Source organism: Brassica oleracea, chromosome C1 (assembly GCF_000695525.1).
Source record: "Brassica oleracea var. oleracea cultivar TO1000 chromosome C1, BOL, whole genome shotgun sequence".
Classification (NCBI taxonomy): Eukaryota; Viridiplantae; Streptophyta; class Magnoliopsida; order Brassicales; family Brassicaceae; genus Brassica; species Brassica oleracea.
In genome coordinates, this window is record NC_027748.1 from 30,118,305 (window position 1) to 30,134,114 (window position 15,810).

Below are 15,810 nucleotides of genomic sequence, written 5' to 3' on the forward strand. Positions count from 1 at the left end.
TATTTTTTTTTTTTTTTTTTTTTTTTTTGTCAGCTAAAATGTTGTCTATTTGTTAAACTATATTTGTTGTGGGATTAGAGTGTTGAAAATTATTGTTCAACACCAACCAGTGGAAATATAACTAAAGATGTAGGAATTTGGATAAAAGAAAGGAAGATAACAGAGAATATGAAAAGATGTAACTGATATTATAAATGAGAATTCACTTGAGTGAAATATTTTTTCTTTTTAATAATAAGGTGATTATATGAAAGAAAGCCACTTCCAACAAAACATCAGTTATGACCACTTTAATTAAAAAAAACACAGATCAAATTTAAGCAAGGAAGATGCGAATGAAATGTTGGTTTCGTTTTCCGCATTCCGCTACTAGTTACTTTTGTAATCGCTGTCTCAAATTGAAAACTTGGTATAATATTTAACATTTTACCAAAATAAATATAAAATAAATATGTAGTAGCTTAAGCAATAACAAAAATAAATATGTAATAGCTTAAGCAATAACAAATTCAGTGAACACAATACAACTCCAACCTATAGGAGAAAAAAATAGTAACTAAACGTTTAAAAGAACACATGACATATGGCTACAGTTTCTTCGTTAAGCATAATAATTTGTATGACAATGGCATTTACCTGTATGTTATAACTTATAACAATAATAAAAAAGCGCTACCATAATTTTTTTTACCAAATTGGAAGTAAAAAACTAATAGTCCCATAGTCGAGCTTGGCAACATACAAAACCGGATAAACAACATAAGAGCAGACATGACCTAAAACAAAAACAAACAAATGAAAATAACTTACCGCCTAAATCAAAACGGAACACTCTTCTCTTTCAATCCATCCTAACTATCATATTATAAATTTAGTCAAGTGCAACGATTCTAAAACCCAATGTTTTTAAAATCGGATTGGCAACCAAACCGGAAAAGTTTTTGGGTATGGTTTATTATGGCCCAACCGGGTTTAATAATTTAGTTAAGATTAATTTTATAACTAATATTATACATATGAATATATTATTTCGTGAATAAGTATATAAATCCAATTAAAGATATCAACCAAAACATCTCATAATTTTAAAGTTAAGTAAGACACTTTCCATTGTTTACTACAATCCAAAAAGAATCAAAAATACAAAAGTACATAAAACGATAATCCAAATTATCTTCTGATATCAATTAGAATACAAAATAAAAGTGGAAAAAGAACCAGTAAGTTGTACTGTAGATTTGAATTCGACTGACCCATAACTGTAACTTGTTGAGACTTTGTATAATTAAAAACTTAAATAAGTATAACGGTGGAAATTTATAAAAATCTCCGAAAAATTCTTTGAAAACCATATATCTAAAAGATTTTACCTATTTAGATAAAACGAAAAAATAGTTTATGATATAAAATTAAAAGTAATTGTCTAACTGAAATTCAAAATTTACATTTAGTAATCGAACCTGGTTTGAAACTGGTTTGAAACTGGTTCAACAATGGTTCTCTGGTTTTGTTTTTTTTTCGGTTTGATTTCCCTTGGGTTTTACCATCAACCAAACCTAACTATATCTTTGATTCACGGTTGAACCCGATTCGACCATCGATCCGGTCTAGTTTTAAGAACACTTCTAAAACCCAATCTCCTTACATTCTATATAATAAGTTATTCCGCGAAATTAATGATTGACACAAAATATAAACAAACCAATCACTAGAAGATAAAAGTAAATAGAATTCAAATAATTAAGGAATCAAACTTTTCTCCCCGAAGCTCTGAAAACCCCTAATATATAGAAAAGAAAAAAAATTCAACACCAAAACTCTCGAGAACACCAAACCATTTTACTAGAAAACTGATAAAACTGATATTTGTGGAAGTACAATGGTTCAGTGGTCAAGGTTTAAAATTTTCTATACCAGGTATGCGGTTTAATATCCAGAAGATGTAATTTCTTGCAGATTATAAGATGAAAAAGGTTAACGGAAGTTTCAAAGGGCTGCATGAAAAACCGTTTGTTGTGTTCGTGTGCTCCGAAGAGAGCATGTCCATCATGGATATTGTACATGCATAACCATATGTTTATCTGAGTGTTACGGGAAGAGTTTCGTCGTGAAATTGTATGGGAAGGTATTTATCAATATCACATATGTTGCGGATAGTTTATTATCATTTTGTATCATCAATCAAGATTATATAATGATGTATCCCGTGTTTAAAAAAAATATATTTATTTGGTAATCTATTTTATTTTTAAACTAGTCTAGGGATTAGTTGAACTAGCCACGGGCATTCGGTTCTCGATTCGGTTCCGGTTCTGTTCTTTCGATTCTTTGGTTCTTCGGTTCTAAAGGTTAGGATCCGTTCGAGTATTTAGAAAGTTCATTTCGGTTACGGTTTAGTTAATTTGGTTTACGGTTCGGTTTGGTTCCAGTTTTTTGGTTAATTTTGGGTTAAAAAGTGAAAAAATGAGTTTTTATTAAGTATCAAACTTTTAGATAATAACTCGGATAATTCAGATAATTTAAATATTTTGAATAAAAAGTATTCAAGTAATTCTATTTTTTGAGTATTTCGACATGAATAATATTTTAAAAATTATTTAGTTATTTTAAAACTAAATATAGTTAATATTTATAAATATACAAACTATATTATAGAAATTAGGGTACTCATTCGGTTTTCGGTTTGGTTCAAGTTTTTCGGGTTTTGAGATATAAAATCCACTAGTATAATTGATATGATCCAAATCCGAACCTAACCTTTTTTCAATTTGGTTTGGTTCTTCGTTTCTGGATAAATGTGCCATGGTTAAATTGAACTTTAAAAATAAAATAGAGCTTGACCGCCGCACATGTGCGGGTATTTATTTTAGGATAAATATATAGACATTTAACACAAAATTTTAATAGTTGCATTTGTACTACTTTAGTTTATTGTTGAGGCCATATATTGCATTATTGGATCATGTTATATTTGTCTATAATTAGATATGTGTGGGATGATTTATGTTATTATAAAAATGATTACATCTATGTAAAAATATCAGTGTTTTGAAAACGGACCAAACTGTCCGATCAGACCGAGATTTGCTTTTCTAGCCGGTTCCGGCTTGTGTTAAAAATCAGATCTGAGCTATACCAGCAAATCTGGTCAGAAACCGATCAAGCCCGCTAAAATCGGTGATCCGGTATTCTCAAATTTAAGTTAAAAATGAAAAATTTGCAAAATTTAAAAAGATTTCATAAAAATCATATTATTTTAATATGTATCTAAATAAATTAGTTTTCATCATATTTTTATATTATTTTGAATTTTTTTTTTCATTTTTAGATTTTAACAATTATATAAAATTTTATCAAATTCTAATAGTTATATATATATATATAGTTACTTAATTTAAAATTATATTAAAATTTAAAACTCGGTTAAATCGATTGGACCAGTCCTACCATTGACCCAACTATGGTGCCGATTCAAAACATTGATAAATATATTATGCTGGGTTAAATTTATATTAAAAAAATTTCCTTGTATGATTTAAATATATTATTAATATAATACTATTAATATATTTTTTGTCATCAATATAATACTATTAATATATTATGCTGTTTTGAGACAAATTTTAAATCAGTTCAATACATGATTGGCTTACAAATTTAATATCGTATTCAATAGATAGATAAGGGGAGATTGTAACCTTAAAATATTTAATAACTAGGGTCGGCCCGCCCTTCGGACGGGATATAAAATATAACAAATTTTTGAATGGGTATAGTTTGTGTTATATTAAAGTTTATATATTAGTTAGGTTTTTACAGGTTTTAGTAAATTTCATAGAAAATTTAATAACTATGTTGCCATTAATCCGAGATTTGTATAACTATAAAATAAGAGTTGTGTGTGCATGAAATGTAAAAACTGAAAAGAGAGTGCAGAGTATCAAAATAATAGTGATGGTAGTTTTGGGAACGATGTTTGTTGACGAAACATCAAAGTCGTACGGGTGCCGCTTGCTTTCACTGCAAGTAATAAGAGATTTCAAGTAATAAGTTTGATATAGTTGCATTATATAAAGTGTAGTTATAACCTTAGTTGTTCGAACATCCTTGAAGATTCCCTTGTAGACGATATTAGTAACTCCATCTTCACCGTCCATATCGGAAGTTTCGTCTAATATTTTAACACCAGATGGGGTTGTTACTCGAGACATAGCAACATACAACTGTCCGTGAGTAAAAACAGGGTGAGGGAGATATAAAGCAACTTGTTTCAGGCTTTGGTCTTGGCTCTTGTTGATTGTCATGGCGTAGCACAATCTGATCGGGAATTGTCATCGACGGAAAGTGAAGGGATGGATGGTGTGGTGGGAATGAGCTGGATCCTAGGGATCAAAACTTCTTCCCCAATACCTGTCCCAGTCATGATTTTAGCTTTAACAAATCTGTTTTCTAGGAGGGTTACCACCATTCTCGTACCATTGCATAAACTTTTATCCTGGTTAAGATTACACAGCAGCATCATTGGAGCTCCAACTTTCAAGCACAATCTGTGGTTGGGCAGTCCCGAAAATTCTAGAGAATTTAGGTACTCAGGCGGGTAGTGGTTGGTCCAATCATCATCTGATGAGCTTCCAACTCAATGATATCAGAACTTAAATATTCCCTAGCCTACGATGGGACCCTGGAGAGGAGATAATCGTTCACCTCTTGTACTGTACTGTTGGTAGGTGTCAGGACAGCCCTTTCTTTTAGGTATTCTGTATCTTGATAGTTCTGGAGGAAGTTGGGATATGCAGCATCCGCCAATGCCTCGTGTGGTTTTATAGAGCTAGATATTAAGAAATATGTGGAGTTAGCTTGATAATTTTTATACTTAATTTCTATATGGATGACTTCTATTTTTCTTATGTATGAAAAGATAGTTTTTATATTAATCATATTTAATTATCTTCGAAAATTAAAATGTAAAACCAAAAAGTAAAAAAATAATATATATCATATATCTTTAGAATTAAAATATAAATCCTTATATCAATCCTTATATCATATATATTTATAACTAAAATATAAAACTAAATATTCTTAAATTTCTCGATGAAAATATTATTGACCTTTATTATTTTTGTTACAGCTTTTACAAAAATGTTTTTTATTATTTTTAGAAAACCTACTTTTCTTACAATATAAAATTCATAAAAATGTTATTATGTTACTTGGTTCTCAATATTTGTTATATTTTGACTTTCAAAGTAAGTACATGTTGTTGACAAAAAAAAAAGTAAGTACATGTTATTTCATTAATATGTGCATTTTTGTGTGGTATATAAGTGCTTATATTTTTATTTATAACAGTTTAGTAGTGTAAAACTCTTTATTTCTTTGACGGAAGAACGATGGACCTAATTAGTTCTTTGTTCGGTGTGGCCCTATTATGATGTTTGATTGTTGTGTTTACTAAGTTTGTTGGGTCATAGATAGTCATGTACTTATTTTTAAGATTTGCGAGGTCGTCCTAATGTTTGCGCTGTGCTTGGTTTTGTGTATAGTCTCCTAATATTGGGTTTGCAATACAATTACGATATCTTCATTCTATGGTTTTTTTTGGTTCCTTAAAGCATTTTTACTGTGTATTTTCCTTTTTTTAGTATAATGTGTCGTCTACCACATCTCACATTTTTCTTTCCATTTATCATTGTTTGGTTGTTCTTACACTGATTATCATACGTTGAGTCCTCAAAAGATGATGAAGTAATATTCATCATACTGATAAAATACCTAGTTAACATATTATTCTATGGAACTTCAGATTTGTAGTCCACATTTGTGTTGCCTTTCCTACTGAAGTGGAAGCTTAAGCCTATGAACGCACAAAAATATTTAAAGGACCAAGTGTACACATAACATAAGTAATTGAATACATAAACATCAAAACCATATGATAAATGTGATCCCAGAATGCCACCCAAAGAGAAGCCTCCATACAGTGATACAGTTGTCTTATTGCATCCCTTTGCATACAGAGATCTGAAAAATTAGAATATCCAGCACAAATTCTTTAACATAATAAGATTTGTTTTGAATGATCTATCTATATAAACGATAAATCAAAGTAGATATCCAGAGATATGGCTGAACCTTACTTGGAACTCATGGTTTCACTCTTTGATTTACATCCTTTCATTATTGTCAAACATACGTATTAGAAACACAACATATGGCATGGATTTCCACTGGTCTCCAGCTACATTTCCAACCTGATTATCCATAGAACTTTAACCGCAGTACAACTGTACAGATTGAGAGAGTAAGGTACAAAATAATTATAAGATGAGAAGAATCACTCAAACAGCAACAAATTTGTTTTTGGGGTGCTCTTTCTTGAAAGTCTGAGGGGTGTTTTCCCTTCAGATCACCAGAAAATAGAACAACGCCAGTACTAACACAAAACAAAGCAAAAAAGCTTCGGAAAGAAAAACAATCAGAACAAATATAAAAAAATTTGAACAAATCATAATCAACAAAAAAGAAACCAATAATCATCTCCCAAATATTTTAAGATAACCAAACGCTTCTGGGAAATATTTTTGATAATCAAGACATGAACAAATGGACTTACGTTAAACAGAATATTAGGTTTCAAAGCAGTGCGGAACTACCTTAGCGTCGAGGAGGAGCAGGTCAACCTCCATTATGTATGTATTTATGTTCGAATGGTTCTAGTAATAACTTGCAAGTCAACCAATCTTTGATTTTTTTTTTTTTTTTTTTGTAAAAACCAATCTCTGAGTTTTAATCTTATTTTGTTGCAGAGATTTGCCGTCTAATACCCCATTTGTGAGAGCTTGTTATTTCTTGAATATAAATATGTTTGAATTTTCGTTAAATTATATTAGTTATAATATTTAATAAGGTATATCTGATGAGGCTCATATGTTAAGCTTTTGAAAGCTAAGCAGTCTACTTGTTCTAAATGGTATTAATTATTGAAATTGAAAACTTGAAACAAAACTTTGGAAATCAAGTCATGGAAAACCCATCAGTTTCTACAGTTGTGAAGTCAGTTTCCGGCATAGTTGTATTATGTGTGTCTTCATGCTACAGTCCTTAACCTATTCTTCTTCCAGTCGGTCAATCTGCAACTATTTTAACATACATAGCTGCTGCTACTGATAAGAATCTTTCACATTGTTTGAGCAAGACTGTTTCTTGTGCAGTGATATGCATCATTTCCGCCATTACTGAATTCATTTCATCTACCTACCAATGACAGCAAACAATAAAAAGAAACATGCATTTAGATAAGGTCCACAAAACACCAAGCAACAGCCAGTAACTAATACTCCAAACAATTCAGCCTCTGGACGTATGCACATACGAACGAACATCAGCTAGTTTTCACTTTATATCTAATAATAACAATTATGATATTTGTATGCCTCTCTTTACTCTCACGAAAACCATTCTTCTGCAGTATGTGCACATGTCTCAGCTATAGTTTACATTGTATATTTATATTCTTCCAACCACACCAAACATTGCACAGAGAAGCGATAAGAGAATAAGGCGATAAGAGAATAAGCTTCATAAGATCGTTATAATTCCTGAGAAAAGTAATTTACCTTTGATATCAGCGAGAATATGGAAGACGCCATACCGTGCACAACAGCCAAACTAACAATATGCTTGAGATCTAGAATATCAACCTAAAACACAAAAAAAAAAAAAAAAAAATCAGAAACAGACTCAAATGATACAAAATAAGCCAAAACAAACACTCACCACAGCTTTTTCAATAACTGGAAAATGAAGCGTGCTGGCTTTCAAGGCTTCAATTGCTCCTAACAAAGAAACTGAATGATCTCTATCCATAAGAGACCATTCTTCTAGGTAACCCATCTACGTATCCAAATACAATCATTTTTGTTAGCATAAACATAGTAACTACAAACACAATTATAGAAAATTACAGGATAATTCACATTGCTAGAAGTTCATATTCTCACCTGCTCCTTCAAGATGGAAGCTACTTTCAGTTTCTGCCTCTGCAAGAGCAACCTGGTTCGTTTCAGAGTGATAAAATGGTCTATCTCCGAGATTGATACCCATGCATTCCACATACATTATATAGCCTGTTTAGGTTGAGAAGAGAGGAGAGATGCATTGAATGAGGAATCTTTCTTGGAGTAGGTCGAAGGATTTAAGGTCGTTAATGCCAATCAATCAATGCATCTGGCCGTAACGGTTATGGGGAGAAGAAACTCAGACGAAAGGACACGAACACATCTCGATCCAGAGATTCTCATGAAGATTCGTCTCAGATAACTCTCCCGAAACTCCATTGTCGATTATCTCGAAGAACACATGAACCCTAAGAAGTCGATGGTCGTCGTTTGGAAGAAAGTAGATGCGACGAAAGCTATGGTTTTTTTAATAGTCCACGTCTAAGCCCAAATATTTAATACGGGAAGCCCATAGAATCAAACGAAAACGAAAGGAGCAAAAATGAATCAAACGCAGCGTATAGTTTAAGTGGACAGGTGTCGCAACGCCAGAGCTCGACTTTCCTAGATGGATGCTGACGTGGCGCACCTAGGAGAGAGCAAACAGTACTTTATATATAAAGAAGATATATTATATATATATGGTATTTTTATATTAAAATTCAATAAATACTTATAAAACTAGCACTTTATTGATTCGAACTCTAGTTGGATTGACAAATATGCAAGTGTGTAACCACTAGACCACTTAGATTAACATATGAACTCATATATTTTGTATATATATATTTGATTCATTTATTAAATGGGTACCCGAAACTGAACCGAAACCGACCGAAACCGAACCGAAACCAAACCGAAATTTCCTAAGTACCCATTGGGTATAAGAATAATTTATCCGATATACCCGGAACCGAATGGTTCCTACCCGAAACCGAATCGAATACCCAAATGCCCAGGGCTAGTCTTGGTCTTAGTAGTCAGAGCATAGCCTCTGGCTTCCTCCGCTTTTGGGATTCCCTGAACTTCAAGAAAGATAGAGAGTTTGTGGGAATCATGGTTCTCTTCCTTGATGAAAAGGTAAGTTAATCTTCGATCTATCACACTTATTTAACATAATTGTTTTAATTGATTTCCTGATTCTTTGTTGAATAATATTATTTACAGATTCCGTGATTCATGGGTTTACCCCCGTCGGACGTGCTAATCATTACATGCCATCTTTGAAAGCAGATTCCATTGTGAAAGTTGATCGTTTTGAGGTTGTTAGGTGCTCAAGCATGTACAAGATAATTGATCATCCATTCCTTATTTGTTTCATCTCACTAACCATTATTGATGAAGTCATCAAGGGTGCTGTTGAGATCAATCTCCAGTCAAGATTAGACTGTTCGAAAATCTCCAAGTGATTGCGAACACAAACCTAGAACTTTCAGGTATATTATCATATTGTATATGGTTTTATATTATGTTTCGATATCATAACTGATATTTAAACTCGCAGATGTGGTTGGACAAATCCGTTCTGTCCAGGGCTCTGACCTCACCAAAGAAACAACTCGAGTCGTTATCCGTCTCCTCATTGATCCGTAAGAAACAATCAACACATAATTCCCTTTATATTACTGTATATATTGTGCTAACATCTATTATCAAAAATATTTCCTACCCAAGATTTGTGGTCGTCTATTTATCTCTCTTACTTATCAATCTAATTTCACACAAATCTTTATTTTACAGCTTAAAAGAAACCACAATAACCCAAACAATAAAAGAAACCACAGCCACACCAGGAGATACAAAAGACAATCCCAACAGACACAAGGCGGCAACAACATCTCCACCTAATCACTCATTTTGTCTTATGAAAATAGCTTACATGCTCAATATCAACAGGCCACTGCTATTGTCTTCTTATGAGAAATACATATATTCGTTTAAAACCCATTAAGGTCCAAATACTAATTGTCACTCATTTTATAGTTATATCTACAAGTTTCATGTATTTGTTTTAAAGGTCCGGTAAAAGTAACAAGTTTAAAAATAAAAAACATATAACCAACATAATAAGAATTAAAAAAATTATTACTTAATACACATAACTTACACAACTAAACTGGAGAAAAAATATCCAGAAACAAAAGGCACCCTCAACAACCTTAATATAATTTATGTAATCTCAATAATACAAATAACAAATTAAAAAGACAAACAAACAATAAGTCTCAGTGACACAACAAACAACATCACAAACTATATCAATCACATTACCAACACAGTAGTCTTTCGTGAGTGGAGAACAGTGCATACACAGTTCATCATCACAACTCTAACTCTATAACAATAAAAAACTTGAAAAACAATGATCAACCCAAAACGCAAAATTCACAGCTACAATAACCCTAAAAATATTGGGATGAAACAAGATCTCTGTCCACAACTCCGCGTTTGTGCGGAGGCAATGCTCCTAGTAATTTTAATAAAAATGTAATCTTGAAATAAGAGAGAATATGCAAGATAATGATCTATGTCTGTAAAAATTGAGATAAAAAGATGTAGAAATTGATTTCAATTGCATTTAGAATTTAGTTTTACTTGTTGACGGTGGTTGGTGATATATATGACAATGACAATTTTATAAATAAATAATGAAAATGAGAATATTTGAGTAAATGTTAAAAGCTATCTATTTCGAAAAATAATAATGATATTTTGTAATTTATTTAACTTTTTTATAGTGAATAGGGAAAAAATATTATTTTTTGTTTAAAAATAAATTTAGGTCAATTTTGGAAGAGATCCACAAATATATAGGTTAATATGCTTTAAATAGTAATAAATATACGTACCCCATCATATAGTTCTAATTTAAATAAAAAGAAAACTTATTAGTGACATATATTTCTCACGCTGAATCAACATAACTTAATATACTCGAACCCCCTCACCGACTCCCAAAATCTTCACCAACCAAAACATTTTAACTCACAGACGCGATCGAAACGAACGTTTCACTCCACAAGACGCCGAAACCAAACGATAAGAGAGAGATGATGTGCGTTAGAGCTCGGCCGCTATTTTCTTCGCCGTTATCTCTCGCGTTCTCACCAACCAAACACTCCCCACCTAACCATCTCCGTCTCCCTCTCTCCCCCTCCTCACGACGCTCCCTCTCCGCCGTCGCAATGTCTTCCTCCTCCACTCCCCCTCCTCCCCAGATCATCGAGCACATCGTCCTCTTCAAAGTCAAACCCGAAACGGACTCCTCCAAGATCGCCTCCATGATGAACGGCCTCAACGGCCTCGTCTCCCTCAGCCAAGTGATCCACATCTCCGCCGCGCCTCTCCACCGCGTCAGATCCTCCCCCTCCGCGTTCACCCACGTCCTCCACAGCCGGTACGGGTCCAAGGAGGATCTCAACGCGTACGCCGCGCATCCCGATCACGTCCGCGTCGTCAAGGAGTCCGTGCTGCCGATCTGCGAAGAAGTCATGGCCGTTGATTGGGTCGCGGATCGGGTCCCCGGAATCCTAGCTCCGCCTCCTGGCTCCGCCGCGAAACTCACGTTCCTTAAGCTGAAGGAGAATCTCGCGGACGAGTCTAAGTCGGAGATTGTGGATGTGATCAAGGGGCTTAGCGAGAAGCTTCCGGGGATTGGTCAGATCACTGTGGGAGAGAACTTCTCTCCGGCGAGAGCGAAAGGCTTCTCGATTGCGTCGATTGCGTTTTTTAAGGATCTGGGTGAGTTGGAGACGGTGGATGTGCAGACGGAGTTGGTGAATGTGGAGAAAGAGAAGGTTCGTGAGTATGTTGATTCCACCATTGTCGTTGAATTCGTGGTTCCTTCTGGTTTGGTTTCTGGGTTGTAGAATGTAACTGGGCTTGTGTTTTTTGTAACCGTGAACCAATAAGAGATAAGAAGAGTATCTGATTCTGCTTCTTACAGTCAAGATATTGAGTTCGGGTCTCTTTGTTATAAATTTGAAGTTCTCACAGTTGAATTGTCTTTTGCCTTAATGTTGTCTGCATTTGTGTGTTAATGCAAAGTTCAATGCTGATCTTAGCAACTGTTCGGATCTTATTAGTTAGATGTTACAATTGCAGTCTATGTAGTTTGCGATCAGTTCTTTATGTTAGTTGTCAAAAGCCGGATTAGTGTTTTATGATGCTCCAAGTCCAAGGATATCTATCATATCACCTACTCCTGGGTTTGCATTGTTGAAACCTTACAACCAGGGGTCGTCCCAGTTTGACGTACAATATCAATCCCAAACCAGACCAGCAAAACTAGTCATTCTTACAGAACCAACAGTATTGTGATGTATATACACTCTTATTATTTACCTTCATCCACTTGACAGTTTCATCAACCTTTTGGAATATAACAAGAGCTACTGCCATTGTTTTCTTCAGTCTTCATAAAGGTTGTTAGTTAACACAACCACCTTTTTCTTGTGTAATCATCACTTTTTGTTCCATACATTGGAAAAATCCCTAACAAGAGCACCCCGCCAACAGAACCGGCTGTAACCGGGAGATGTTCATGTTGTTATCTCCGTAGAATCAGACTCTTTGACTGAAGCATAGTAAGTCGGGTTGTTTATAAAAGCTGGACTACATGATTAAAGGAGGCAATAATCTTGTTTCTTTCGTTTTGCAATTTCCAGGGATCCAGTCAGAAAAAAATATGCTGTTTTGATTGAATTAGAACTCAATACCATATAAGATCATACTGTATTTAGTTTCAAGAAAGATATATTTAATATAATATTGAAAATTTATTTTGATGCAAGTTGCTGCTACTTTTGTTTCCTCGATTACATGAAATTTTTGAGGATGTTTCCAACACCAACTTAAGCAGACTTATTCATTCATCGAGGATGCTATGTATTCTAAAGAAGATACTGATGAACTTAATAGCAAAATGTCAAAGAAACATTCATTGGAAGTCTAAAAGGTTTCTCATAGCTCAACCGTTGACATATACAAAATCATAGAACATGCGTACACAAAAGCTGGTTTAGGGCGTTTACGATGCTCCAAGGATATCTATCATTCCACCTAATCCTTGGTTTCCTCAGTTGAAACCTCGAAACCAGGCGGTATAAACACAATGTCGTCCCAGTTTGATGTTGCGTTTTCCTGCAATATCAATCCCAAGCTTAGATTCAGCAAAACTAGTTATTCATAAAGACCCAACAGTCTTGTTGTGATGTTTATATATCTATTACTGTTTACCTTCATCCCCTTGACAATTTCTTCAAAAACTGCAACCTTTTTGGAAACATAAAAAAGCATGCGTTTCAGTATGAGGTAAGAATTAATGGATTGACAAAGAATAACAACAACAAAAACCTGAATGTCTCCGGGTTTCAGAGCAGGGTTAAGCCGGTTCTGTTGGCGGGAAGCTCGTGTCAGGGATTTTTCCAAGTCCTCCTGTACCGAGTAGAACACCAGCTTTTAAGTTTTTTGGATCATGTATGGACAAAAAGTGATGATTAGATTAGACAAGAAAAGGTGGTGGTCGTGTTAAACTAACCTTTCTGAAGAAAACAGGGCGATAACTCTTGTTATCACTACGTAGAATCAAGCTCTTTGACTGAAGCAAAACAAGAAGAGAGATATTAAGCAAAAGAAGAAGCCAAGTCACAAGTTTAAGAGCAATTAACACATTACCTGGAAAACTGGAACACCATTAAAGTCGTCATCAGTGAAACCAGCTGTTTTCCTTTCCTGTTTTACGCATATAGAAGAGAGATACATATCATTTACTTACAAAGATTCACATCCATAAGACACCTATATGCTGCAAGTGAATCCTACCCACCTCTGTTTAAAAAAAACAAATTAGCTGAGGCGATTAAAGAAAAAAAAAATGCTCCTTTTCTTAATTGTTTTGTTAAGAAACCTCAGCACAGTATCTAAAGCCAAATACATTATGTGTATCAAAACTAGCTGCAACATGGAATTACGCTTAAGGTTTTAGTTTTACCATACAGTATGTGACTTTATAAATGAGATTTAGAGGAAGAGACCCGACAAGAGCCAAATACAATTTTCTCCTTACTTATTCCTTCTCTACAGAAGACAAATGAGGAAAAAACGGAACCAAAGATAGAACCACAGGGTGAAGGCCAGAGAACCTTAAACTCTCCTAGTCCTAAGCTAAACCCAGACCAAACATAGAACATCCTCTTCTCTACGTCAGCTCCCTTGTAATCTTTTAGCTCTAGCTAAAAGACTCAACAGCTGTCAACAGAGCTACAATCAACTAAAACCACCTAGGGCTGTTAAACTAACACAAAGGGCTCCTCAGTGATGAACGATGACAATCATGTTCAGCAGAAGGTAACATGTTCTCGAGTATCTGATTGCAAATAAACATTACCTTGAGAGCATTTTTAACTTGAGTAGACTCAGGAATCAACCTAAACGCCACACCATTAACTTTTAACTGGAACACCTGCAGCAACAACAACAAACCAAAAAAATCAGAAGAGCCAAGAAACCACCACACTACTTAATAAGTACTATATAATAAACAAACTCCCTTCACCTTACTAAGAGCAAGAGCTACAACTTTGGAACCTTCTTTCCTCATACGAGGGTCCATAGCCTTCATCTGGTTAAGCAACGCCTCCGCATCTTCCTCCTTACAGAACAACAACCCCAGAGACTTCCCAGTGGCAGTCCCTGAGACCAACACGAACTCCTCATTCGAGTTGCTCAGCGCGTAAACAGGAACACCCGCCAACCTCTCCTCCATATCGTCAGCGGATAGCCCCGGCCCACTGCTTCGTCGGACCGGAGCCACCGCAGCCACATGAGTCTTCCCGCCGTCGTCAGAGATTCTCGCCCAGAGGGGTGGTGCGTTACCGGAAGCGAAGCGAGAGAATCCGGAATCGAGAGCTTGCTTGGCTTGGGTTCGCAGGGAGTCGAGAGCAGAGAAGATGTTGTTGGGATGGTGGTGAGGAGAAGAGTTGTGGTTGAAGAGAGGGTTTAGGGTTTTCGAAACGTTATTGAGTAAATCGGAGCATTGGGTTTGGATGTTGGAGAAGGATTGTTGCAAAGTTAGCTGCTTTCGCTGTTTAGATGATGAGGATACGTTTGAATCCATCCTTCTTTCTCGGGGAAATGCTTTGCGACTGTGAGAAGAGAAAACCGAGAGTAGTGTTGAGGGTTTTGCTTAAAAAGATTGATCCTTTTCTTTTTTTTTTGGACAGAGGATGACGAAGCGATTGTGATCCTCTGTGGCTAGACATATCTTCTGTTAATGACACCAGCCATTTGGACTCCGCCACGTATATCTACTTTGGGGCTCTTTGTTTTTCATCATGTCTCATTTCCATCCATCTTATTTATTTATACTATCTATCCAGATTTTATGGAACCCTCTGTTTGTCAATCCATATGGCTCTTGTCGATGAATTATCTAAATGGACTTATGTTTATTTCCTTTTTATTAAGACCGATCCGCCCGTAGAGCGGGATAAAAATTAACAAATAATTTAAATAGTTAGAGTAAATATTTAATATAGATTATTATTATTATTTAAAAATATACATATTAGTTAAATTGTGCACATGTTATTATATTTGAAGACTAAATAAACCATATTATCTGAAAAAATTAGTTATGATTTTTTAAAGTAAATATTACTTGTTTTTTTTTTAAATATGATTTTATTTTGTTAAGTAATGTATGTTTTTTTTGTGGTATTACATCATTTCTTTTGATTTTCTCGAGTTGGATGACCATAAAAACCCTCGAGATTCTTCTTTTCTTTTTTTATTTTTGTTAGTAGAAAAG

At 34.6% G+C, this 15,810-nt stretch overlaps 3 protein-coding genes across 4 annotated transcripts; 1 reads left to right on the forward strand and 2 right to left on the reverse strand.

Annotated features, from left to right (window-relative positions):
* Positions 1-7,089: 7,089 nt before the first annotated feature.
* On the reverse strand, positions 7,090-8,398 carry LOC106295552 (protein SNOWY COTYLEDON 3-like). The gene is made up of 4 exons (XM_013731482.1): positions 8,004-8,398; positions 7,780-7,896; positions 7,620-7,703; positions 7,090-7,257 (listed from the first exon to the last, which is right to left on the reverse strand). The coding sequence occupies exons 1-4, from the start codon at positions 8,115-8,117 to the stop codon at positions 7,129-7,131; spliced, it is 444 nt and encodes a 147-aa protein (XP_013586936.1). The 5' UTR covers positions 8,118-8,398; the 3' UTR covers positions 7,090-7,128.
* A 2,539-nt stretch (positions 8,399-10,937) lies between these two features.
* Positions 10,938-12,067, forward strand: LOC106333034. The gene has a single exon (XM_013771552.1). It carries the CDS (start codon positions 11,051-11,053, stop codon positions 11,867-11,869), a length of 819 nt encoding a protein of 272 aa, XP_013627006.1. The 5' UTR covers positions 10,938-11,050; the 3' UTR covers positions 11,870-12,067.
* Positions 12,068-12,890: 823 nt separating this feature from the next.
* LOC106323492 (protein TIC 22-like, chloroplastic) lies at positions 12,891-15,213 on the reverse strand. Of its 2 annotated transcripts, XM_013761613.1 has the most exons (7): positions 14,557-15,206; positions 14,389-14,463; positions 13,677-13,733; positions 13,540-13,599; positions 13,356-13,436; positions 13,239-13,274; positions 12,891-13,142 (listed from the first exon to the last, which is right to left on the reverse strand). In XM_013761613.1, exons 1-7 carry the CDS (start codon positions 15,115-15,117, stop codon positions 13,062-13,064), a joined length of 951 nt encoding a protein of 316 aa, XP_013617067.1. In that variant the 5' UTR covers positions 15,118-15,206; the 3' UTR covers positions 12,891-13,061. The 2 variants fall into 2 exon arrangements, with proteins under 2 accessions (XP_013617067.1, XP_013617061.1); XM_013761607.1 differs by having other exon boundaries at positions 13,239-13,436; positions 14,557-15,213.
* Positions 15,214-15,810: the final 597 nt, after the last annotated feature.